At 39.5% G+C, this 27967-nt stretch overlaps 1 protein-coding gene across 1 annotated transcript in view; it reads left to right on the forward strand.

The window, feature by feature from the left end:
- The window catches only part of cerk (ceramide kinase), a 51487-nt gene extending 37731 nt beyond the window's left edge, over nucleotides 1-13756 (forward strand). The window contains exons 9-13 of the mRNA XM_048553998.2: nucleotides 1108-1213; nucleotides 2143-2216; nucleotides 5567-5772; nucleotides 10683-10891; nucleotides 12369-13756. Coding sequence (XP_048409955.2) covers nucleotides 1108-1213; nucleotides 2143-2216; nucleotides 5567-5772; nucleotides 10683-10891; nucleotides 12369-12417 — 644 coding nt within the window. The 3' untranslated portion in view covers nucleotides 12418-13756. The remainder of the gene's footprint in view (nucleotides 1-1107; nucleotides 1214-2142; nucleotides 2217-5566; nucleotides 5773-10682; nucleotides 10892-12368) is intronic.
- The last annotated feature ends 14211 nt before the right edge of the window (nucleotides 13757-27967 follow it).

Below are 27967 nucleotides of genomic sequence, written 5' to 3' on the forward strand. Positions count from 1 at the left end.
TTGTTAGTAAATCACTGGCAGCTAACATGCAGGTACAGCAAACAGTTAAAAAGACCAATAGTGCGATGACCTTTATTACACAAGCATTTGAGTATAGAAGTAAAGATGTCACACTATTTATATACAGCTTTGGTAAGACCATAACTGAAGTGTTGTATCCAGATTTAGTATTCATGTTTATGAAAACATCTACTTGCCAAAGGGGAAGTGCAACAGAGATTCAACAAGCTAAACCTGGGATAAAGGGATTCACCGATGAGGAAACGTCAAATTGACTGGACCTTCATTCTCTGTGTAGTTTAGAGAACTGAGAGGTGACCTCATTGTGGGTCGCACTAGACTTGATAGAGTAAACGCAGGAAGGATGTTTTTGGAATTCTCTGCCTCTGAGGGCTGTGGAATCTCTGGTGTTGAATATATTCAACACTGAATTGATCAATCTATACATGTTCAAAATACCAAATGATACAGGGATATTGCAAGAAAATTGAGTTCTAAATTGAAGATCAGACTTAATCTCATTGAATGGTTGAGCAGTCTCAAAGGGGTCATTGGCCTACTTCCCCATTCACTTGTTCACTCACCATCCTTATGTTTCCTGACTTATATTGGTTCCTGATCCAGCATTGATTTGGAAATTTACTTTCAAATTTTCAAGTACTTCTATGGCTTTGTCTGTTCCTCCCTCTGTAATTTCCTCAAGGCCTTAAATCCAGTATGAGCTCTCTTCTCCTCTAATATTGATCTCTTATACATTTGCCAATTCTTTGTTCCACTGTTCAGGTCCCTAGACTATATGTTCTAGACTGCCTTCCCTTCTCTCTCTTCCACTGAAATGTTCCTTAAAACCTGCCTCTATGAACAAACTTTTTAACTACCGTTTATATGGCTTCATGTCAAATTTGGCTGGATAAATTGGCTCTGCCTAGTTTCTTGAAACAATTTGTAATGTTAAGGTCGCAAGTATAAATGAAAGTTGTTTTTAACCATCATAATAAAACCTAGCGTCTGTGAAGCAAAATGACTTTTGACTTTTGTAGTTGGAACCAAACAATGATTCAAAATCTTACCTTTTCAGTTGTTTCCCATTCTTGTTTTATTTATTAGGTTTCAAGACCTTTCTATCACACCATTGCTATGAGGGAGCAGTTTCTTTTTTACCTGCTACTGAAACACCTGGCAGTCCAAGAGATCCAAGGCCATGTACAGCTGGGTAAGGACTCATTTAAGTTCATTTTTTTTTCTATTCCGAAATCTGATCAGTTGAGCAGGAAAAGATATGTATGTATGTATGTATATGTATATGTGTATATTTGCATATCAAATGGAAGTATTTTTTACTTGTTGATCAGTTTCCAATTGCCAGTGTCTTTCTGATCCCATTTATAAAATCTGGGCCAGTCATATGGATTTATGCTCAGTGAATGATGCACAGTTAACTTGCGACTTCGTCAGCTTTGCACTCCAGTGTGCAGATGTCAGTATGTGAAAATAGTGCACTGTCCTAAGTAATTCTGGAACCTTTGTGAAAAGGGCAGGTGACTGGTTCGCAATCCAAAAACAGATTGAAGAATTCACATTGACACAGGCACATACTGCACACACCACGGACACAAACAATCTAAAACAAGAGTGCCAGTTGAAATGTGTAATTGTATACCAAATTACGTGCAGAAAGAAAGAATTAAGAGAAGTAAATAAAGAAAAATGCTAATTTACTTCCTGCAACTCTTAACAATAACGAAAATCTGAAGGAACGTGGCCCCACGTTTTAGAAGTAATTTATCAGTGCCAGGCAAATCTGTTGTGACGATTAAAGCCCTAATATTTCTCCGTGTGCTTAGTAGATATCAATAGCAATTTTGCAGCCTTCCATCTGTGACATGCCAATTCTGAGTAAGATATGGATGTATCAAAGCTCAGACAACACTTTCATGTTTTCCAGACTTAGATGCACAAGTGCAAAAGCTAGGCTTGCTCCTGTCCAATTTGCTTACTGATAACTTTAATCCTGTGTCCATCACAAAATCCTTGCCAATATGTATTTGGCCAAACTTGTAACTGTTGTTTTCTTCAGACTCAAAAACAAATTTTTGGTTGCCTGTTCCTCTTTGATCAAAACAACTGTGTGCTCTGTTTCAGGTGTCATATCTGCAAAAACGGTGGCGAACAGGTGAAAATATTACAAAAAGCAGGGAACCTCAAATGTATTGAAGGTAAGATCTGAAATGTTTGCAATCGAATGAGTTATTTCATAGACATGGCCATGCATTTTAAAGTTTTGTTTCTCATGTCCCTCTCATGTAAGGGAAAATTATGTCTGCCAATTAATAATGTTAAACATGTAATAAGTTTTAACAAATACAAATGGCTAAATTTTATTTTTAAAGGTTGAAGCACTGTACAACTGCAAATATTTATTCTTTACATGTTGGTGCAAATCACCAGATGCGGTAGCAGTTTTGGGTTGATAACATGGGTCTTTGCACAAGCCACAAATAACTTTGCAGCCCGAAGTTATTTTTTTATCCACTGTACTTACGATGGCACGCTATTTTAACAAACTGAGTAAAATAATCACAGAGGTTCATGTGTTATAAACTCTGATGTTTGCAGTCCATTTGCAGCAATGGATAAGGCCATTTCAAGTTAACGTTGATGAAGTAATGGAGTTTCAAAGGATTGTTTAATCAGATGATTGTAGGAGATTTTGTAAGCTATGGATATCTCTATCATTGATTTATTGAAATTAATATTTTATTCAAAATTTGGCTAGATGTAAATGATGGTCCAGATATTCTTTCCTTAATGATGGCAACCATGAAGATGTTTGCTACTGTGTCAATGCTCCTTAGATTAACCTAACTTGCATCAGATGCCAGAAGTTGCAGTGTGCTTCAGTGGGCTGCAGAAAGGCTAGTCTCGTGATCCCTGGATAGATTGCAGAAAGCCGGAGGGATTGGTAATGCAAGAATCTTGTTCAGTTGCATGCAGCTAGCAAAGATTTTTTGGGTGCAAAAGGATGCCTTTCACAAGCATATACATAAGTCAGTAAACAAGCAAACTGGATGACCTTGTTTCCTTAAACTTTCATAGTCAGGTAAAAAAGTTCATAATTCTCTAGATTCTCTTCTCACCGATTCATGACACCCTTAACTTTCCCTGCTTCCAGTCTCAGCCATTTCTAGCTCTCCTGGCTCCCCTATGTGCCCCAATTCTTGGATACCATTGTTAGAAACCTTAGTGCTGTTTCTGACAAGAGAGATGCTGAGAGACCAGTTGGGATTGGGTTGTCAGTGGTGATAGGAAGAGGAGGTGGGGTAAGAATGGAGGGAGTTGACAGAGCAGGCAGGGAGTGGGATTGAGAAGCTGGCAGTGAGTGGGAAAGTAAATTAGAAAATCTGTGGCAGCCATCTAGTGGACCAAAAATATGTGGACACCCCTCTTTCATAGTTGCTTCTCTGATGAACACGAATAGTTCAAGTAACTCTCAGTTCTTAGGACTATTGTTCAGGAAAAAACAAGTAAAATTCTAAGTTAACTAAAGTTTTCAAATCTTCCTGGCAAAGATGATGATCGAATTTAGAAGTCATTAAATATATATAAACACATTTTTAAGAAAGAAAATGATTAACGGCCATTACAAGCATTTGGAGAGCTCCAACCCGAACAGTGACTGTTTCTCGAAAGGACTGTGACTTCATCTTGTGGCATAAAATAAGACATAGCTTGCATGAAAATAGGCCTTACTTCTAGTGTTCACACAAGTTTGCTGCTGGAACCATGCAGTCGAGAGAATTCTGTCCTGCTGCATCCATGGCCTAGGTAAATACAGATTTTCTTTTGTTTTGCACAGTCAGTGGATAACTTCAACACTTCACTGCTAACAATAAAATCCAGGTCAATAGATTTTCAAAAATTCACGAATTAACAGTAGAATTTTGCAGGAACTGATGAAGTTAGAAATTCAAGTTGAGGAACTTCTGCCTCAATAATATGCTGCATTGTATCAGATTCGTATAGATCCCCAAAGTGCCAAGATTAACCTGGTCTGAGTTAGTCGATCTGACCTAACTTCCATTTAGAATGCAACAGTTGGCCTTAATGTATTGTACTTATCCAACAATTCTCAAACACTGTTTTGATTGAAAGATATCATTTACAGTTAAATAATTTACCATGGAACTCTCAGCTAAATTAGAATATACAATGCTCAAAATAAGATAGTGCAGTAGATCTTTTAAAAATGCTTTCAATACAACAGTTATTTACCTAAAATTATCACTTGAAGGGGTCTTCAGGCTGAGGGATGTTTGGCAGTGGTTCCCACGAATTCTCAAATTCCAATGAACTGGAGTACTGAAACTCTTAAAGTTTTGATTACTGCGAAGTCTTGACCAAGGATCTTTCATAGAAAACCAGCTGCTCTTCCCCCTAGAGATGATCAACAGAAGTTGGCCTTAGTTCATCCTGAAGTCTTCAGATGCAAAATGTTGATTTTAAATTTGCATCAGTGTATAATTCCAAATGAGTCAAACACCTCAGCCTGATTTCCTTAATGCTCACCTTGTCAGAACAGATATTTTCCAACTGTATAAACTGCTGTAACTAAATCTTGTTTTTGCCACTGCCAGTGAGTACAGGAAAATATTTATAGAAAATAGCATTTCAAGAAATAGATCTGTAACTTTACATTTATGAAATGTTGTTTAATTAGATAGGATCCTGCCATAAACATTCACTAGCTTTGAAATAGTTCCCTGCAGTGATGGAGTTGAGGAAGCACTAGTAAGGGTGTTGGGGCAATTGTTAGTTTTCCTGGATTGCCAACAGTTACCCAATGGCACAGGAGCCTGCTGCTAATGATTTGTCATTTTTACCCAATTGTCACATGAATAGTTTTGACCAAGTGGATTTTGAAAGTATATTTTTCCTCGACAGTCCAGAGCTAGGCGCTCTGTTTTAAAAAAAAATTTAAGGGTCAACTTTTTCAGACACATGAGATTTTCTTAAATCTCAGAGTTACGTAACTTTAGAATGTTATATATCAGAAAAGGCAGTAGAGGAGGGCGGGCTCACTGAATATTTTTAAGGCAGAGGTAGATTGGTTCTTGTTAGGCATGGAACTCCGAGTGTATCGGGGTAGACAGGACTATAGAATTCATAACACCAGCAGATCAGCCATGATCTTATTGAATGATAGTTCAAGCTGAAGGGGCTGAATGGTCTACTTCTCTGAATTCATTAGGTTTGTTTGTTATTTCTGGTTGCTGTTTCGTACCTCCTGCAGATGCCTTGCAAAGTATCTGGACTCCAGTTTGAGAACTGCTGTATGAAATAAGAGGACAGTTGATGTGGTTTCTGCTCTCCTAATTTGACTCACTGACAATTATCATAATTGCATGTGTGTGACTGTTGATGAAGGACATGATCTTTTCCTTCATTGTGATGTCCCAACATCATTTCATTCCTGACCTATATAACAAAAGCTTAAAATACTATAAGTGTAAAAGTAAAGATTTTGGGCCTCAATGATTTGTATAAGCATTTGTTTCTCTTACTTTAGAAGAACAGCAACAGTGGAAAGTGATTAAAGGAAAGTTTCTGGCTATAAATTCAATGAATATGAGTTGTGCATGTCCAAAGTCTCCCAAGGGTCTTTCACCAGCGGCACACCTGGCTGATGGGACCATTGACCTTATTTTAGTCCACAAGTGTTCAAGATTGAGTTTCCTGAGGCATCTTATCAGGCACACAAACAATGAAGATCAGGTATGAGATCTATTGAAATTTTCCCTTAATGCTGTAAGAATAACATCATAAAAGACTTAAATACCCAGAGCCTAACTAAATCGTTGCAGTTTTTTCAGCCTGTGCAATACATATTTTTGTGTAATGGTCCACCCTCTACTCAAGGAAAAATACTTTCTTTTAAATTGTATTATTAGGTGGATGTTGATCAACTCTCAAAAATTAGTAAATTCTGGAATCTAAAACTGAAAACCAATACAATACGTTGTACAATTTGAGAAAAATACCTGTTTTTATTTAAAAATTTTGAGGAATTACCTCATCCTCTGAAGTTTTCATGTTTTACATTTTGGAGGTGTGATCGACAGCCATGTATTTTCAGAAATTCAAATCTCTTTCTTTAAAACTTTCTATAAAACTTTGGTTAGACCGCACTTGGAATACTGCGTCCAGTTCTGGGCGCCCTATTATAGGAAAGATGTGGATGCTTTGGAGAGGGTTCAGAGGAGGTTTACCAGGATGCTGCCTGGACTGGAGGGCTTATCTTATGAAGAGAGGTTGACTGAGCTCGGTCTCTTTTCATTGGAGAAAAGGAGGAGGAGAGGGGACCTAATTGAGGTATACAAGATAATGAGAGGCATAGATAGAGTTGATAGCCAGAGACTATTTCCCAGGGCAGAAATGGCTAGCACGAGGGGTCATAGTTTTAAGCTGGTTGGTGGAAAGTATAGAGGGGATGTCAGAGGCAGGTTCTTTACGCAGAGAGTTGTGAGAGCATGGAATGCGTTGCCAGCAGCAGTTGTGGAAGCAAGGTCATTGGGGTCATTTAAGAGACTGCTGGACATGTATATGGCCACAGAAATTTGAGGGTGCATACATGAGGATCAATGGTCGGCACAACATTGTGGGCTGAAGGGCCTGTTCTGTGCTGTACTGTTCTATGTTCTATGTTCTAAGTTCTAAATATAGAGTAGTATCTTTAGGCTTGCAGCATGATCATGAAACTCGTGTAGCACAAGTCAAAATAATTACTGTACTTGGCAAGTTTCTTGTCGAAACTTAAAAAACTGAAATTCATTTGTATTTGATCAATTCACAATCACAAACATATGAGAAGATTTTAATGTTTCAAATGTGACATTCTTGAAACTAACTATTGAAAACAGATTTAGCGAATGCATATTATATATATATTACTCTTATAGAAACCCACTAAAGTACATTCTAGTTTTTGAATAAAAAAAACTTCAATCTGCAGGTTGAAAGGACAGTACAATTTACTTCATGGGCTCTAGAAACTGATAGTATTTCGTCAGGGTCGTCAACAGAACTAGCACTTGCATCTTTCGCAGCAGCTGAACTTGAGGGGTGAAGAGATGAGGATCTTATCCTCCTACCCCGCTTGAATAAATCTCTAATCTGCCTACTTACAATTTTTCCTTTTTATTGGGAATGCAGGAGGTGAAATTACTAAATCAGTTTCACTGTTGTACAAGTTTGAAGACATTTTTAAATCCTGCCATGAAACATGTTCAACCTGCTCCCCTGCATCACCTCTTTCTCTTTTTGAACTTTAGGTTTGTCATGATTCAGAACAGTGTTTATAGTTTCTTCTATATTTAATGTCATTGTAACAGAGCATCCTTTCAGCATTTGACATTCACCAAGTGCAGTCTGGAAATTATTTTTACGAGATTTGTAGCACCAGTAGAGCCAACCAATTTGTGGTTTCTTCTCACATACTGTTTGCTTGCTTTCTCTCACACACAGTCCTTCAAAAATTTCTTTTTCATCAGACACTCCTACCACAAACATGGAAAGAGGCCATAGGTTTTGTCAACATTTTTGCTGAACCTTTCACCAGGTTCAGCACATGAAACGTGTAGGATAAACAGGCACCAATTTAAGACTGAGGTGAGGAGGAATTTCTTCTCTGTGGGCTGGGAGCCTTTGGACCCTAGAGAGCTATGGGGGCAGAATTTTTGTATGTATTTATGGCTAAGACAGATTCCCAATCAGTAGGGGAACAAAGGGTTACGTAGAAAATTGGATATGAGAAATGTTAGATAAGCCATGATCCTCACGAATGGCAGAGCAGGCTCGAGGGGCCGAATGTCTCACCTCAGCTTCTACTTCTTATGGTCTTTAAAATGGGATCTTTGATACACTGAGGACCAAAATTCATGAATGTTTCCTTCAAGGTTTGCCAGCTTTCTGTGAAAATCACATCAATAAAACATTTTTAGATTTTAGCACAAAAGCACAATGAAGCTATCAACTTAAAAACATCTGCATTCATCCAAGTAAGATTTCATGCATTTAAGATAAAATGCCAATCCAAGTCTTCAAGCTTAAGAGAGTGAAGTGGATGAATACCATTGTATGCTTTTACCACTCCTGGATTTCACAAAAAAGGCCCTTCACTTTGTGCTTTATTGTTACAGATCATTGACAAACCAACGTTGAACTCCTGCATAAACACATGGCAATTTTCACCCTTTTCCAGTCTTTCAAATATTTCCATTGCGGTTTCAAAAGTTAGAACATATTTTTGCTTTAGTCCTTGCATGGGAGTTTTCTGAGGCCACGTTCATGGGTAAAGGATTTCAGATCACAAATTCAAGTAGTCACTACTGTAACGGCAATTGGAAAGGACAATAGGCGGCAATGCTTCATGGCGGCTTGGAGATTCACCACAGAGTGGGTGAATATATGTGCACTGGACCTTGGTGCACCAGGTTCAGGTAGATGTTTCTGGAAACAAATTTATTAAAATGGTGAATTTCCTTTGAAAGTTTTGCTGGTTGCTTGAGAATTCCAGATGCTTATGTACTGGCTTACAGGGTGTTTACTGTACACTCAAACTAGTGCTAAATGTAAGGATTATTCATTTGACACAAAGTCCAAATGTTGTTTTGTATCAGCTGCAAAAGTAGGAGGGTTTTCCTCAGTTGGTTTGACCTCTTTTAATGTTAAAAATTAGCCTCTTAAATGATAAAGTTGAAGCATATTTTAGTTTATTTCAAATCTAGTTACATTACTTGAAGCATTGTTTACTAGAGTGCTTCATCTTTCTGTAATTCTTGATACTTTACCTCCACGATAGGATCCTTTGAATTAGTAAGCAGTCGTTAGTATTGCAAAATTGATTTGTGGAGTTCATATTCAACTAAAAGACAACAGACGCATTTGGCTGTTAATCAGCTTTGTGACTTGGGTTGATTTCTTAAATAGTTTTATTTTTAAAAGAGGGACATAATGGGTGAATCTTGTGATGGAGTAGGGTCACTGTTGCACACAGAGACTCCCGCATGACGCTAATACAGGCTCATCATATGCTGTGATCTTTCAGAAATGTAGCAAAGGTTAAGTGTTTGAAACCTAACGAATTAACCAAACAGCTCAATGTTTATTTTAAAGTGTGTACTCGTAAGCAGTACACCTTGCTACATCATGAGCCATGTCAGTTTGCATGTAAAATTACAACTTTGACAATAATGCTTCACAAATGAAGTCATAGCGTAATGCAGCATGGAAATAGACCTGTCAGTTTAACTTGTCCGCACCAACCAGCTATCCTAAACTGATCTTGTCACATATTTGCCAGCATTCAGCCCATATTCTTGTGAACCTTTCCTATTCAGTGCCCATCCAGATGCTTTTTAAATGTTGTAATTGTATCAGCCTCTTCCAGTTCCCCTGGCAGCTCATTCCATGCATGCATCACACTTTAGGTATGCTGCTCCTCAGATCCATTTTAATCTTTCCGCTCTCACCTAAACTTATCACCTGTAACTTTGGACTCCCCTACCTTGGGAAAAAGCCCTTGGCTGTTTACCCTATCCAGTGAACATCCATTTGGCTGTGAAGATTACAGGTTTCCCCATAGTGCAGGGTGTCACTAACCATGTATACTTTGTTTTCTGGGTATCACTGGAAGTCCGCTGTATACTCAGAGAATTCATACAGTGTGGAAACAAGCCCTTCGGCCCAACCAAACCTCAAAGCATCCCACCAAGACCCATCCTGCTTTAACAAACCTAATCTACACATCCCTGAACACTACAGGCAATTTAGCGTGGCCAATCCACCTAGCATGCACATCTTTGGACTGAGAGGGAACCCAGAGCATCCCGGAGGTAACTCACGCAGACACGGGGAAAATGTGCAGACTCCACACAGTCGCCCAAGGGTGGAATCAAACCCAGGTCCCTGGTGCTGAGAGGCAGCAGTGCTCACCCCTGAGCCACCATCCCATCCGCGTCCGCGTCCACCCCCCCGATTCTTATTTCCTGGAATATACTAGAACGGAAAGTGAGTACACTGACTCAACATCAAGCTGATGGAAGACCATAAATCGGCAAACAAACTCTTGTGTGCAAGCCAAGCACAGCGTACCTACGATGGAAGCCATGTTACCATATGAAATACCATACAGCAGATCACTGGCATGTTGTCCCAGACCACCCAGAGAAGACATACAGTCAATCACTATAATCAAACCAATACACACAATACAATGTCACAAATTGGAGCTACTTTGATTTTAGTTGTGAGCTTCTCAAACTACAGACACTAATATATGTACAGCAGAAAATAGTGGAATACATAGCATATTATTCACAAAGCATCAAGTGATAGCTTGAAGACACTTGCTTGTTTCAGCAATATAACACCATACTGCAATCTTGAAGTAGCTAATCAGAAATTTGCAAAGTCTTATTAAGCAAACAGCTGGGAAAAGCACCTACAGACTCATCTGTAATTTGATAGGGTGCTAATGTACAACAACAGGGGTATAAGAAAGATCCAATTGCAGAAAGACTTCAATGTTGAATTGAAATGTTTAATTCAATGTTATTAAAGCAGCATGGGAAGTTTATATATTAAAATAACCAAACATTAATAACTTTGTCCTTCTAATATTGCAGTTTGACCACGCATTTGTCGAGGTTCACCGAGTGAAGGAATTCAAATTTACACCCAAGTACTGTGATGAAGAGGATAGTGATATCCAGGATGTTGGTAAAAACCTCTTTGGCCAGATTTGTAGGGATCATCCCAGTTGCAGCTGTGCCCAGCTTCAGAGCAGTTGGAACTGTGACGGAGAGATAATTAAGCATGCAGCCATTGAAGTGAAGTAGGTGTTTATTGTTTAATACATTATCCCTATCTGTCAGCCAGTTGTATAAAAAGACTACCGGGTCACTGACTTCATGAAAATTGATTGCTTCTGTTCACGAATGTGCAATGCACACATAATCGCAAATCATATGGGAACGAATTATATACCTTTTGAAGTTTGATGCTAATTTATTTTTATACTTGGTGTATGTTTGATATGATTCACTTTGAGAACCAATGAGAGAATACAAACACATTGCAGCATATTTTCCTAGTTCTACTGTTGCTAGCATGGGCAGCATGATGGCTCTATGGTTAGCAACTGCTGCCTCACAGTGCCAGGGACCTGAGTTCAATTCCAGCCTTGGGCAACTGTCTGTGTGGAGTTTGCACATTCTCTGTGTCTACGTGGGTTTCTGTCAGGTGCTCTGATTTTCTTCCACAGTCCAAAGATGTGCAAGTTATGTGGATTAGCCATGCTAAATTAGCTTATAGTGTTTGTTGTGTTCGCTGTGGGAAATGCAGGTTTACAGTGATAGGGTAGGGAGATGGGTCTGTGTGGGATACTGTTCAGAGGGTTGGTGTGGACTTGTTGGGCTGAATGGCCTGTTTCCACACTGTGGATTCTGTAAAATCTCAGTAATCCAGAGATTTTTACTTCCCTCTCTAGCTCCTAGAAATCTGACCAGAAGACTTTAAGACCTATTTATACCTATATGGTGCAGCGCATCCAGTAGCTTGCTACCTGGCTCCTGCTGTTCTAGGTATTGAAAATAGACAATACTGGAAATCTATAGCAGGTCAGGCAGCATCTGTAAACAGAGAAACATAGTTTACATTTCAGTTTGCCTTTCTTCCAAACTGGGAAAAGTTAGAAACTAAAGACAAGGCCTATGCTGGGGTAGACATCAAAAGAGATTAACAAGAATTGATGCTGCAAGTTTATTCATCAGAACATGTTCAAGAGATGGAAACAAACTTGGAGTCCCTGCAGTAAATGGGATTGTTGAGGTAATTGTGGCTAGTCTTGGAGCTTGTATGGACAAGGTCATGTTTATACTTACAGACATTTACAAACAATACTACCAATAATTTCAGATATTTTAGTTTCATTTTGTAAAACGTCATCTAAAATCGAGACTTTGCTAATTCCATTCTACAGGATATACTGATGAAGTCCATTTGCCTGAATGAATTTATCACCTTTGAAAGCTCAATGTTCAAGCCTGTTCAAATAGAAAACATTTTTAAATTGATGTTTTTTAAGTAGAATTCATCCTCATTTTAAATAGGTAACATTCACGTGTTCTTGTTTAATCTGTCACCATCACCTTATTGATCGTTAGAAATGAGAAGCTAATGTTTGTGGATGTAATTGATTTGTGTTTTTTTGACAGTGTATTGCTCAACAGCTAGTGATACAAGTAGAATTATAACTACATTGATAAACATTTTATTAAATGCGACTAATTTTGTTTTATTTCTCTTTGAAGGGTTCACTGCCAGCTGGTGAAGCTTTTTGTAAGAGGGATAGAGGAATAGCAGAACCTTTAATGCAGAAGACGTTAGAAATTCATTTGTAATTTAATCAGATTCCAAACTATCTCAGGACTGCACAAACCATTCATGTAGAAGTTTAAAATAGATTATTTATGTTTTGAAACTTATTGTGTAATCTTGTGATTATAAATTAATTTACATTATTCAATGTAGCCAGTAATATTTATTACACAAAGTGTAAGCATTAGAAGAAACAAGAAATAACTAATTTACTCCGGAGCTTCAGGATTTCAATTCTTCAATTTTTAATGTAAGAATTACATTTCAAATGGAGAGTTTATTTTTATGGTGCAGTATTTCAGGTGTAAAAGATCTGATTAACAATGCCATTGCTGTGTTGCAAGAAGATCCAATTTGTGCATTAGCAGTGTAGTTTTAAAAAATACATTCTTTAGAAAGTGGAGCAGAGTTCCAGAGCACTTATAATCCTCTGCTTCATATTAAATTGGAGTAAATGTGAGTACTGATTTACTGACTGCTGTCTAAAACTTAGACTGCAAATTTCATGATTGTCTGTTTTCTGGCATATTCCTTTTGTAATTGAATTCTTTGAACTGAACTAGATTTTTTTCAATTTATTTTACAGCACCTTGCAACCTACCAATGCAGACTGTACTTTCTAAGCAATGGTACAAAGAGGCTACAGTTTGAGAATAATTCTTTATTTTAATAACTGTTAGAAAAATATATATAAATGTTGACTTAAGTATTTTGAGTTTGTACATAAATATAAATATATATTTATTGTTGTAGCACATGAAGCTAGCTTTTGTTTAGCTTAGTTTGTGTTCACTATGTGAATTGTATGTAGGTAGCAGTGTTTATGCACTAATAGATTATATCTTAATAAACTTAAAGCAACAGTCAACAATTTTCTTCTATATTTCATGTTCCTACTGTAAGAATGGTCAATAGTTTTCTATAGATGGCGACAGAGTTGCTTCCTGCACTGAAGTTATAGATCTTTATTTCTCCAACTAAGTATTAATTTTTTGTTTCAGTGACTTCTGTTTATTTCAGAATTATTTGTCTGGATTGTTTTTTGCATGTATTTTTCAATATGTGATTCTCTGTATTTTCCTCCTCGTCCTTCCAAATTGTACATAATAAAAGTAGAGTAAAGATATCATTCATAGTCTTTACAGATATATTACAGTGTGATCTATTTAAATTGGTTGTGCCACACAGCATTCCATGATTTTTTGATGTAAACTGTTTAAAACTGACGTCCTAGGATTAAGGAGCTGTCTTTCCTGGTGATTGACTCATCAGGCTATTTCTAATGACTTTCTAGACCAAATAACTTTGGTAATATTGTCTGTTGTGGAAAAAAATAATAAAATTGTTTCTACATGAGGAATTGGTGAAAGAAAATGTTCTGGCTGAAAACACTCAAACTACATAACCTTGATTTTGTTTGCATTACCCTTTGTTTTCACTTTCCTCCACAAATTCCTCCATGTCTTAACTGGCTGATAAATATTAGTACCAATTTGGGAACCTTGCTGGATGCAGATTATCTGCAATGTGCACCTACACAATGGTTCAAAAGTAATTCTTTGATCAAATACTTTAGAACATCACAGGAGGTGAAAACATCTTGAAGCAGATGCTATGCATTTTACTTCCTCAGGTCAGCAGTTTCAAAACTGATGCAAGATTGAACCATGCTGCTTTGTAACATTTCAGTTTGCTAAATGCTAACTGGATTTTAATTCTGCTAAGTAGCTCTGAATTAGGCAACAATATTCAGGAAAATTGAACTAAGGTCTACAGCTGTCACTCCCTTATTCCAACCTTATTTTGTCTCTCTGTTGGATTTCAACTGTCTACTTCCACATCGACATACAGTCATAAATAACAGATGAGCCTTTTGGACCATTGAGTCCGTGCCAACCTAGCTACACTAATCCCACTTATCAGCACTTGGCCCTTAGCCTTGCATGTTATGACATTTCAAACGGTCATCCATGTAGTTTTTAAAGCATGTGTTTTCTCTACTATCTCAGACATTGTCAGTATTCCCACTGTTGTCTGCGTCAATTATTTTTGTTTGTTCAAATCCCCTTTAAACTTCCTGCCCTTCACCTTACAATTATGTCCCCTTGTTATTGGTCATTCAACTAATGGGAGCAGCAGTTCCTATCTACCCTGTACATGTCCCTCAATCTTGTACAGCTCAATTGGGTCCCGCCTCAATTCAGCTTTCTCTGCTCTAAAGGAAACAACCTGAGACTGTCCAGCTTCTCCTCACATCTAAAATGGTGCAGCCTAAGCAACATCCTGGTGAATATTCTCCGCACCCTCTCCAGTGCAGTCACAATAACAGAAATTTGCTGAAAAATCTCAGCAGGTCTGGCGGCATTTGTGGAGACAGATAGTTAGTGTTTTGGATCCAGTGACCCTTCTTCAGAACATCAGATTTTCCAGCAGTTTCTGTTGTTTTTGACTTCTAGTATCCACAGTTCTTCCAGTACAGACACATCCTTCCTACATGGTAACCAGAAATGCATATGAAGCACTAATTATGGCCTAATCAAACTTTTGTAAAGCTCCAATACAACCTGCTACTCTTATAGTCGCTGTCATAACTTATAAAGGCAGGTATGCTGTATCCTTCCTTAACCAGCCTGTTAACCTGTCTTGCTGCCTTTGGTGATCTGTGGACAGGCCCACAAAGGTTTCTCTGAGCTGCCTCGTGTTTTGCTATTCATGGAATACTTCCTTGACTTCCAATTAGTTTGTACAGTTTTGAATTACTTATTGCTTTGGCTAGCCCCTCTGCATGTGACTTTATACCTATTATGTTATTCCAGTCATTTAGTTTGTCTCCAGCCCGACTTTGTTTTTAATTTTTTTATTATTATTTCTCTGCTTCATTTAATGGAATTCTAGGTCATTATGGGAGCAAAACCCCCCATGCAGGGACAAAGACTCGGGAGGCAGGCAGGATTCAGGAGTGTGGCAGTCATTATTAAAGCAATGACTGGTCCATGCAGGGAGAGGGACCAAGAATTTCCCCCCCCACCAACCATTGTGGCCAAGACATGAGAACCCAGTTGTTCTCTTACTCTTTTTTTTCAGATTGGAAGAAAGATTAATGACGCTGATTTTTACAGTGAAATACAGCATGTTTATAACATCTTGTTACAATAATGACATACAATGTGGTTACTGTGACCTTTCCCTTTTTCTATGCATTCTATCCTGTGAAACATCTAATCAGTGATGGGAACTTATATGGACAATCCCAGATTCCTGTGATTTCATTTTGTTTAACAGACATTGTAATTTCAAGTCCTTGGGATCTTTCTATGCACCCAATTTCACATTCCAAAGTTTATGACCATACTCCTTCGGACTTGTGCCAGACTTGTTTACATCTATGGACTGCTGGAATTCTGGTATTCATGGAATACCATGAATAATCTGTCAAATTATGTTATTTGTCCTATTTTCCCACTGCTGTTCTTTCGGCCTATAAGTTCTGAGCCTGTGTGCTTCTGTCTCACTTCATATGATGAAGGTGCAATGTTCCGGAAGCTTATGGTTTCAAATAAACCTGTAGAACTATAACCTGGTGTCACCTGATTTCTAACCTTGCCCACCCCAGTCCAAGACCAGCACTTACAATATCATAACTTTCGAAGTGCACCACCGATCACTTTTCAGGGTTAAATATCTATTTTTTTTTAATACGAGTATCTCCTGCTCCCTTGATGTTACCCAGATCGTTCGTGTGTTGAAAGCGTTGGGTCTCAGCTGAAGTATTGGCATCAAATTGAATGCTAATCTTTAGACTCATTCTGTCCTTCTTTAAAATGTTCCTCAACTCTTCTTGTGCTGTAGCAGTAATCCCACTGCACTTCAAGTTTTGCAAAGTAGAGCCCCTGATTACTGGCTGAGACACCATTTAGCTCCCCTCATGTTTCCAGTGGAATGGAATGTGTCTGAACATCATAGGTGAAGTCCCAGTACCACCCTTTTCAAACACGAAGCCGTTACATTTTTGACGCAATGGTTTTCATGCAAAGATGTGACTTGTTTCAATTATTTCTATTATTTTAGTACATTTAAATTTTTCATTCCTAGTAAAGATGTATCCATTAATCATGAGATCAGTGGATAAAATTTTCTAGCTTAATTGGGAAATTTGTGAAATTCCCTGAATAAAAATATCTTTGACATAGCCCCATTTAATTACTTATTTAGGAATTGAATTCAAGCTAAAAATGGCAACAGCTTCAGAAGAACAACATGTATATTAGTTATTCTTCCAAAGTCTTTGCCCAGTGGTTTTTAAATAAATGTTTGTGTATTTTCTCATTCATTAAATACTTGAATTCTTTCCAGCATAAGCATATTTATTGTTGGAACTTTATTATTTATCTCTCAGCAAATTGTCCTGTTCTTTATGTATTAGTTTATTGAACCAGTTTTTCATCTCCTAAGTGAAATCAAGTTAGTAGATTAAAAATAAGCTTGAAGCAATTCTTTTAAGATAAGAGAGATAATTTGTTTCTTGCCTTTTAAAAATGATTTCTATCATTCAGTTTTTTTTTTAAAAGTCAACCTTGATTTTTCTTTCTGAAAATAGTTAATTTGACAAAAATGTTCACTAGTGTGAATGGCATATTTGTATAAGATGTCACATTTGCACAAGCTAAAAATGCTTAACTGGCAAAGAAATGGGCTGCAGCAGTTCAAGGAGACACCTCACCACCACCACCTGAAGGGCAATTTCTAATTAGCAATAAATGTCCACCTGCCATGAATGGAATGAAAACAAAACGGCACAAGTGTATTTTGTAACAAGTAATAATAAATAGAATGTGAGCTGAATTGTCCTTCCTTCTTAACCACAGTGTTCACCCTCCAACATGACTGGTCTTCACTAAAGACAGGAGTAAACGAGTTGCATTTTTGATATGCTGTCAGCTTCATGACTATGCCTCAGTTTGACTGTTATTTTAATCTTCCACAGCCTTTGCTTAATTAGATAGTTTGAAATTAATTTTTAAAGCATGCGATGGATATATTGAGTCATCACCATCTGGTTTCCATGTGCTTGCTGATATAATATAAACTTCAAATCCTCTACCTTATGCTCAGAACAGGACTTGAGGATCAATATAATTGGAGATGTAGCGAATATGAAACACTAACTATTTCTCCACAGATGCTGTCAAACATACTGAGTTTCTCCAGCACTTCATTTTTTAAAATTTCAGTTTAACAAATATATTTTTGAAATATTTCTTTGTTAGTGAGCAGGGCCTATGGGGGAAGATGTAGATTATTCCCAGGTCTGAGTTTTGTCTGTTTCTCAACTTGTTGATTTTGCAAACTTAGTCATCGCTTCGTTACTTTCATATTGCCATAATCAGCAGCATATTTCACCTGCCTAAGCTTCTCTGATGCGTAACCACAATGAATTTCAGTAGAATCCAAAATGTCATTGCAGCCTTCTGGCTGTTTTGAGAAATGGTGATTGTCATATCATTGTTAATGTGGCAAGTTAATTATTCTACTTTTAAGACCAAACAAAAAGAATGGAAGTTATTTCTCATTAAAAATTCTGCCACAAGTTATTGGATTCAAGTTGAGATATTTAAAAACAGCTATCGTTGTGTTGAATTAAGTCACATATTACTGGGGGAAAAAATGTTGAGACAATGAGATCTTTATATAAATAATGCAAGATCTGATTCTTGACTTCTTGTGCAGGTTCTTCCTGAGTGAGTGCTGCTTGATAGCACTGTTAATGAATCTTTCCATCACATTGATTGAGAATCAATGGTAATGGGTGGTAATGTTTTAATAGCCCTATCTTTCGTTGTTGATGGGCAATTTTTCAGATTGCTGGGTGTAGTGATTGGAAGTAGGCTGTCTTTGTTGATGACGTTGTTGACTTGAGCCAGTTGGGAAAACCCTGGATGACTTATCTCCTCTATCGGGGGGTCTGCCTGAGGAATCCTGGCCAGGGGAGAATTGGCTGGAGCTGGAGGGTAAAGTCTCTGCTTGCCTCAGCTGCTGGACAGCACTACCTCAAAAGCTATTTTATGGGAGTCATATGCTGGCCATAAACCAGCTGGTGGCCTCTATGTTGTCATACTGCTTGGTGCCCACCTCCTGGTTTTGCTCCCGTTATCCAGAAAATTTTGGTTCTCCTCTGCTGGGACAAAAAGACACACTGATTCTGAATCTCCCTATCGAGGGCGGTCAGTCGCTGGTGTACGTCCACATCCAGGTTACGACTGTTAGCCCTCGGACCTTGTAGCAATACCTTTACATTGAGCCTTCTCCTCAGTGGTGTGCCCTGGCAATGTACTTTTTCCACCAGTTGTGTAACCTCAACTACAACACGCAGCTCCTGTTTATTGACCGTGAAGGCTTGTTGACCACCCTCAGGACGTTGCCTGTCTTTTACTAGGACATGATCACTCTGAAACATGATAAGCTCGCATTGTGCCTACCTTCTGGCAAGAATGGCAGCTATCGTTGGAGAGCCGCTGCTCAGGAATCCATACGTCCATAATTGTAGGTTCCATTGACTGTCGGAGGGGAGGGCCATGGCTGCGGGGGTAACTAGAGTCAGGGGTGCGCTGGGTAGCGAGCGCCTGAACTGGATGCTGCCACAGGAATTGGCACGCAGGGCCATGCTGGGCATCCAGTTCGTGGCCACCGTCATTCAATGCCTTAAAACAGGAGCTCCGGCCCGACATCATGCACCAGTTGGAAGATGCTGAGGTGTGCAGTGGAATCCCATCTACAAGTTTCCCCTGCTCGGGCTGAAGTTCACACTGGCCTGAGGATCCCCTACCTCCCCAGGCACCCTGTGACCCACAACCTGAGCTGCCTCCAGGATTTTAGTTCTGTGTCTTTTAAAGACAGAGCAATGGGCCTTGTACAGACTGCTGCAGCACACTATCCACCTCTTCTTCTTTATCCACAGCCCAGGCACGACTTTGTGTGCCTATTTGCCACCAGGCGGTGGAGATCCCCAATGGAGGGCTCCTTACATGGGTCTCCTCCCTGTTTCCCTCAAGAATCACAGGTTGAGGTTGTTGTATGCAGCAGTCCCTCTGTAACCACAGATTGCAATGGTCTTAACTATGAGGATCCTGAATGGAAGTGTGTACAGCTGCTGAGAGATTACAGTTCGGAGTTTATTTGTGATGCTTCCTACAGATTATTAACATTTTCTACCAAAACCCATGTGTTTGGTCTACTTTAATGTGGGTGTACCTACAGTATGTGGACTGCAGTGACTCAAGAAGATTGTGCATCATCATCAGCTCAATGGCGACTGGGGACAGGCAGTAAATGATGGCCAGTGTCTCCCAGTGAAGAAGTGTGAATAAAGAAAATGCTGATGTTGAGATGCCAAATAGCCAACACCCTTGGAATCCTGCATATCCAAATCTTCAGGAAATGAGTAGACCAGGAAAAAAGCAAAGAAAGATTAAAAGTGTTACGTGAATATTATTAAAACTGTAAAAGAAATGGAGAAAGCATATTTCCTCGAATGGAAATGAACAGGTTTGTTTTAACATAACTCTCATCTGTTTGAGGTGGCCATTTTGGATCCATTCATTATCAAATCTTTGCCATCCTTGAGAAGGTTCAATGCTGGGCAGGTTGTTACAAATGTTTGCAATATACAGCATCTTCTAGCCAGTCATGTCACTGATTGGCACAATTTCCATAACTGAAGAAAGGCCCATGGATAAATAGGCCTCTGTAAAATTTTGAAGGGCAAAGTAAACATTTATAAGCAGTGTATCAAGCCAAAAATGAAGGAGCTGGAAGAATTCTTTGCCAACAGCTTCAACGCCTCCCAATGTTTCTTTTGCTAATTCCTTTTCCCAAGAACAATTAAGAATTGAAATAATCTTCCAAAAACATTAATCTCATTACTGCTAATGATACACTTTTAAGCAAAATGTGTTCAACAATTTTTAATTAATATGACCATTGACTGCATTTATTGTGCAATTCCTGTGAAAGATCTTTAGTCGGAGACTACTGAGGGAAGCCTTACTAAATGAAGCACCAATAAGTCATCATCCAACTTGATGATACATTTCATTCTGCAGTGTCCTCCTAGCTTTAGTAGCATAACCTGACCAAGAGCCAAAAGTCATAAGATTCTGGAGTACATCTTGAACCTAAGGACATTGAGTGAATTTTGCTGAGGCTCATATTACTCTAATTCCTGACTAAAAAGTCTAACAATTTCTCAGGATACATTTAATAAATTGTGCAGCTTGTAGCAGTACGTGACTAACACACAGCTGTGAAGTCTTTTCCTGGGGCAGACACCTCTGGCCTTCAAATATTAAACTACATAATTTATAAAGCTGCCATTGAATATATATTATACTACAGCAGTAAGGATTTATTATCAGGAGAAGGTATCTGTCCAAATCTTTTAGCATTGACAGGTCCTCTTCTCAGACATTTACTCAATAAATTTATACCATTTTCTTTGATGAGGGTCATTGCACAAGACAGACAACGCAATGTCTATTTTGACACTCTGTAAAACTGCAGTGAAATGTATTTCCTCTGACCAAAATGAGATCAGTAAAATAGAGCAGTCTTGTCAAAATATGGCAGATAAATTGTTATCATGCGGTCTTCTCACTTTCCAGATACAAAGAATGGGCCTAATATTTCCTCCTTCCCAATTTGGGTAGACTTACAGGGAACTTTTTCGAACATCTTAAAATTAAAATGGATCAATCAAGGATCATCATGCAAGGGTATACTGAGACAAACTGTTTAAGCACATTTTCCCCAAATTTCTAGTGAAATTAAATGGTTTTATCTTCATTGTCTTTGATCTGAAGTACAATCATGTAGAAATGTCTATCCTGATCTGAAAATGTCATGTGACCTTTACAATGAGGTTGACATTGAAGGTAGACAACATTAGCTTTGTTTCATTAAAGTCCTCCTTTTGAACATAATGCTGTGTGGTAAACTTGAAAAATGGTGTCAGAAGTGTCGACTGCCCAGAATATGCGACTAAAAAAAAGAAAATCACAATGAAAACACTGATTGAGAAAAAACGGCTATAGCTTCTCCTCTACCAGTTCCTGTACAAATAACTGCAGATATGAGACCAAGCAGGGCATTTTTCCATGAACAATAGCAGAATTATGTAACTAAGCAACAGTAAACATGTTCTGATCTGTTTTGTTAGGATTGCCATAACGAACTATAAATTTAAAGTCAACTCTGAGCTGGCTAGCCACAGCCAGTATTAAAACAATGTATAACCAGGAGATTAGAATCACCTCAGTTGAGGACTGAGTCTGAGCTGGCTGGCCACAGCCAGTGTACTGTACACTAGTAAATAAAGGGGGATTTGGTGACAGGATACCGGCCTCTGTGCAATTAATTCTGTGGTGACTGGAGAAAACAGGACGTGCCTGAAGCATAAAGATAACAAGGTGTAGAGCTGAATGAACACAGCAGGCCAAGCAGCACCAGAGGAGCAGGAAGGCTGATGTTTAGCAGGCCTGCTTGCAGCTGTCATCTTAGAGCTGGGGTAAGCATTTCTGGCATCATGCCTCTATTTGGGAAACTTGACACATTTGATCCTGCTGTCAAAGACTGGGCCCATTATGTGGAAAGAATGCAATATTTTTTCTGGACAGATGACACTGGGGCAGATGGAAAGCAATGAGTAATCCTTCTGACTGTGTATGAGCCCACAGCATTTTTTGGTCTAAGGGGCTTTACTTTCCCAGAGGCACCAGACACTAAAAACTTCCAAGAGTTGACAGTTGGGTAAGGAATATTATGACTCCAAACTTCCTCTAATCCTGAGATACTATTGGTTTTAGTTGACTGTTAGAGAGCTGGGGAATCGGTATCAGGATTTTTGATGAGGTTAACACAACTGGCAGAGGCATGTGATTTTGAGTTAAACCTGAATGGGATGAGGAGAGACCATTTGGTATGAGGGATTAATGATGTAACCATGCAGGAACACATACTAGCTGAAGCCCAACTGGATTCAAACGGGCACCGCAGCTGGCCTTGTCATTAGAAAGTGTGACAAGTGGAGCATGGGAATTACATACTATCCCAATGGAAACGGATACCCTCACCCACTGAGCTTAGGGAACGCCGCTTGAGTGTTGGAAATTGCAGAGCTTCATGTAGGGCATATCCTGAGCAGAGGAACCCTAGGCCAACCCACAACGGTAGCCCATGACAAAGCCAAGCCTCAGCCAAATGGCTAAACAGTTCTTCAGGATCTAGGCCAGTGAGCCGTTGTAGTTGCTTCTGGTATGCAGATTCGAGATAGCAGTGGAGTCCTACAAGGCCTGACTTGAGTAGGGAAACTCAGAGTCTGGTACTCAGGAGAGTGCACACCTTGGAAAGTTCCCCTACCTGAGGTTTGGAGCAGTTAAATTGCTAAGTGACGTCCAAATCAGAGCCATTTAAAGTTCATGTTTGGTTAAATGGTCGCCCAGTTCCCATGGAAGTCGATACTGGTGCAGCTGTATAAGTGCTGCAGAATCTGTCTTTAACAAGATTTGTTCAGGACTCCATCTTTGAGCTTAAAGACCTCAGCCAGACTGAAAACATATACTGGGGAACCATTGTAGATTAAAGGTATGACTTTGGTTTCTGTTTCCTATGGGAAGCAGTTGGTATAGTTAACAGTGATGGTAGTAAAAGTCTGTTGGAGCAGAATTTGTTGAGAAGCATTCACCTACATTGGCTCAACATTTTAGAACGATTAGAAAATGGCTGTCTCAATGAAGTCCGAGTGAAATACCCAGCAGTTTTTCTAGAAGGGCTTGGGACTATCAAAGGGACCAAATCCACTTTACATATTGACCATGAAGCAATTCCGAGATTTTCATGGTCCGCCTTATGACCAAAAGCAGAGGCGGAAATCAGGAGGCTGGAGAGTGAAGTGATCATCAAACCAGTGCACTTTGCAGAATGGGCAGCATAGATCATACAGATTGTGAAGCCTGATGGCTTGGTTTCCCAGTGTAGGGATTTTAAGCAAATGGTAAAACACTTCTCAAAGTTGGATAAATACCCAGTGCTTCACATAGAGGACTTGTACACAAAGTTAGCAGGGGGGCTGTCCTTTGTGAAGTTGCACATGATCCATGCCTTCCTGTAATTGCAACAGGGTGAGCGGTCCCAGAAGGAGGCTATAATTAATAAGGGATTATGCCAATATAGAAGATTGCCAAATGGGGTATCATCAGGCTGCGCATTTTTCCAGCGGACCACGGAGAACAGTTTACGAGGGATGCCCCGCGTTGTATGTCTTAGAAGGAAAATTGTGTGTTCCGAAGTGACCCACTTGGGTTACCGAGTTGACAAAACAGGTTACACCTGTTGGAGGATAAAGTGAGGGGGTTCAAAGGTGCTCCAGCTCCCACATTTGTGCTGGAGCTGAGATCTTTCCTTGGGTTAGTGAATCATTAAGGAAAATTCCCCTGCTTCGATCTTGGCACCCTGAAACCTGCTAATGAATAAAGGTCAGTCTTGGAAATAGCCACAAATCCAAGAAGTGGCCTTTAGGGAAGAGAACAAGCAGCTATCATCATCTAAGGTGTTAGTCTATAATGATCTAAAGCGAGAAGTAGTGCTGACCTATAATGCCTCCCCGTTCAGTATCAGAGTGGTGTTGGCTCACTGGTGGCTCAAAGGAGAGGAATGCCCAACAACGTGTGATTCCTGGACTCTGGCTGGTGCTGAATGCAAGTATGCCCAGAAAGAAAAAAGGCTTAGCGGCTGTCTTTGGAGTGAGAGAGATGCAGCTGAAAATTTGTCATAGTAACAGATCACAAACCCCTGCTCGGGCTGCTAAAGGAAGACAAGGCAGTGCTGCCCATAGATTCCAGTCGAATTCAGCATTGGGCCCTTATTCTGAACGCATACAGGTACAAGTGTCCAGAAAGCCAAGTGGCTAATGCAAATGCCTTGAGCCACCTCCCACAGGCAGACACTTCACTGTTGGTGCCTTTCCTGAAGAGTCTGTTTTAGTTTTAAACTTCCTGGACACCCTTCTGGTCACTGCTGACAATATCCGACTGTGGACACAGAAAGATCCTGACCTAGTGAAACTGCACGAGCTGGTGGTAATGGAGGGAAACAGAAGGGCCATTGCATTCAGAATTGAAACCTTTTTGGATCTGACAAGATCAGATCACTTTAGAGGACGGAGTATTAACGTCGGGAGTAAGTTTGATTGTCCCGAGTAAATGGCACTGCCTGTTACTTGCTGAATTCCACTAGGGTCATCCAAGGGTTTCCAAGATGGAGATGCTGACAAGAGGCTACGTTTAGTGGCCAGGGTTGGATGCCAACATAGCTGTGTTGGTGCAACTGTGCCTGAAGTGCCAACAAAGACAGAAATTGCCACCAGCAGCATCCCCATGTGAATGACAGGGCTAACCCTGGACGTGATTGCATGTCAACTATGCTGACTCTTTCATGGGCTCAATGTCAAGATCAAACTGGCCTGGTTCCTGTTTGATTTTAGGACCACCCCGAATGCAACAACAGGGATAGCTCCAGCAGGGTAACTGATGGGGAGAAGACTCTACTCCAGGTTAAAGCTGATATTTATGGACCTGGGGGTGCGTAGGCAATAGTGAAACGACAGCAGAAATGCCACTGCTAGCCAAATGCCTCCTCTAAGCGAGAGGGACAATTTAATTCAAGGGATGAAGTTTGGTGCCAGAATCTTGGGAATGGTCCAGTATGAGTACAAACCGAGGTTGATGCGAGGTCGATGGGAGGTCAGGTTTTGTCACTTGCAATGTTCAGGTAGGTGATACAGTCCAGAACAAATACATAGATCATCTGAAAGCCCTTACCTGGCAAATGGAGCAAGAGCAAAACATACCCAGCTCCTCGGAACGGCACCCAAAGACCCGGTAGAAAGCACAGGTGCTCCCTGTCTGTCTAGTGTCAAGGAAACCACAGAAATGGATGCAGCCTCATTACCATTGCTGCCAGAAGAAGCGGGGGAAACTCTTTTGAGATTTTCTGGACGCAAGAGGTGGGCCACAGTTCGGTACACACCTGTGCCTGAATCTGAGTCGGAGGAACCAGACCTGGGGCAAAAACATCACAAGAAAAGCTACAGGTGAAAGACCAGGCCTACATCCCAAGATTTGGGAAGGGATGTAGTGATTGGAATTAGGTGGACCTCATTGACTACGAGTTTCTTGAGTGGAGTTGTTAACCTGGTCCAACCAGGAAACCCCTGGCTGACTAATGTAACCAGGAGATTAGAACCTCCTCTGTAGAGAACTGACCCTGAGCTGGCTGCCCATAGCCAGTGTACCGTACACTAGTAAATGAAGGGTTACTTGATGAAGGGGCCTGGCCTCTGCGCAGTTATTTCAAAAGGGTTAAGACCAAATAAAGAAAAAAAAAATTATTAAGACTGATGCAAAATATCTGTTAAATTCTTCTGCCATTTCCTTGTTTCCCAAAACCATCTCCGCAAGTCCATTTCTAAATGATCAATGTTCACTTTGACTTCTCAATTCCTTTTCATATTTAAAGAAGCTCTTATTTACAGTCTTTTATATATCACTAGTATGCCCTAGTAGTTTATTTTCTCTTTTTTTATTTTCTTTTTAGCCCTCCTCTGTGGATTTCTGAATTTATCCCAGTCTTTGGAGCTATCACTGACTTAGACCAGCTGATATGCTTTGTCTCTCAACTTAATATTCCCCTTAACTTCCTTGGTTAACCATGGTTGGTTTATCTTTCTCTCAAAATCTTGCCTCCTTACTAGGACATATTTTTGCTTAGAATCATGAAATGCCTCCTTAAATGTCTGCCACCACTTGCTTACTGTCATTTCTGCTAGTCTATCTGGCCAGTCCACTTTCTCTAATTCTAATCTAATTTCATCATCATTCCCATTATTTAAGGTAAACACGGCTGTTTCTGACTCAAGTTTCTTACTCTCAACCTGCACATTAAATTCTATCATGTTATGCTCACTACTTCCAAGGGGACTATTTAACAGAAGTCATCATAAAATCCCTACAGTGTGGAAACAGGCCCTTTGACGCAACAAGTCCACACTGAACCTCAGTGCATCCCATCCAGACCCATCCCCCATAACCCACCTAAGCTGCACATCCCTGTACACTACGGGCAATTTACCTTGGCCAATCCACCTTACCTGCACATCTTTGGACTGTGGGAGGAAACCGGAGCACCCGGAGGAAGTCCACGCAGACACAGGGTGAATGTGCAAACTCCACACAGATAGACACCTGAGGCTGAATTCGAACCTCGGTCCCTGGTGCTGTGAGGCTGCAGTACTAGCTACTGCACCACTGTGCTGCCCCATTTATTAAATTATTTATTAAATCTGCCTCATTACCCATTACCAGATCTAAGATAGTCCACTTCTTGGGTGGGTCCATGACATATTGCTCTAAGGAACTATCCCTGTGCACTGTATGATACTACAATAAAAACAAAGAACTGTAGAAGCTGGAAATTTAGAGTAGGTCCTTCTGTTACTTTAAATTTGTGATTTTTTAAAATTTATTTCATGCATATTTAATGTATATACAGCATACTTCCCATGCCAATGCTGTTCATGGAAACCTTTGCATCAGATGTGCAGAAACGTATTTTAATATAACAATAGAACTTCAGTTATGGCTAGAATATCATAAACTACAAAATACAGGTCACTAATCAATTTTCATTACTTTGGTCTTTTGCGTAAAAATCAGCTTGGGCTGAAATCACATGAAGCAATCAGCCATGAATGCAGCTCACATACAAAATATGCTGTTGTCTTTTGTTTATCCTTAAAATCATTGTTCCTTTGGCAATGGAAACTGATAGTTCTGTGCATGGTGATTTATTACAGCACACAGTCAGAGATCCGAGTAAAACCTCTTTGTACTGCAAGATGAATAAACATTCAAATTCCAGGAGGCACTCTGATTAAAGCTGCAGATGAGCCTTTCATCTTCATTCTCTTCAAGACTGTCCTTCTCCTAAAGTGCATCTGACTGCCACAGAAGACAAGAATCAACTGTTCAAAGACATCTGAAAGTTTCACTTTCTGCAGACTGGACATCAAAATAATTTCTTCAGAAAACTATTCATAATTTCTAATCAAGTACGAACGCACCACTTGAATTTATTTATTTTATGGATAACTGTTTTTTTGCACTTCACATAGCATTAACCTGAAATATCCAGTCAAATCTATAGTGCATATATACATTGGAAATATTCTAGATACAGTCCAGGTTTTTAAAGTTATTACAGAGCAGAAGAAAACTATTTGACCCATTGACCTTCTGTCATTTTTTGCAGAACAATTCAAATTTTCCCATTCCCCCACTTAGTCCCCACAAAGTTGTAAATTTAGTTCCTTATATCTACTTCCACCATGCCCAGAGGTAGCATGTTCTAGGTCATTATCACTCACTGTATTAAAAAACGTTCTTCCTCACATTTTTCCTGCAACTCTAACCCAAAGCCTTTAATC

This window comes from Stegostoma tigrinum, chromosome 25 (genome assembly GCF_030684315.1).
Source record: "Stegostoma tigrinum isolate sSteTig4 chromosome 25, sSteTig4.hap1, whole genome shotgun sequence".
Classification (NCBI taxonomy): domain Eukaryota; kingdom Metazoa; phylum Chordata; class Chondrichthyes; order Orectolobiformes; family Stegostomatidae; genus Stegostoma; species Stegostoma tigrinum.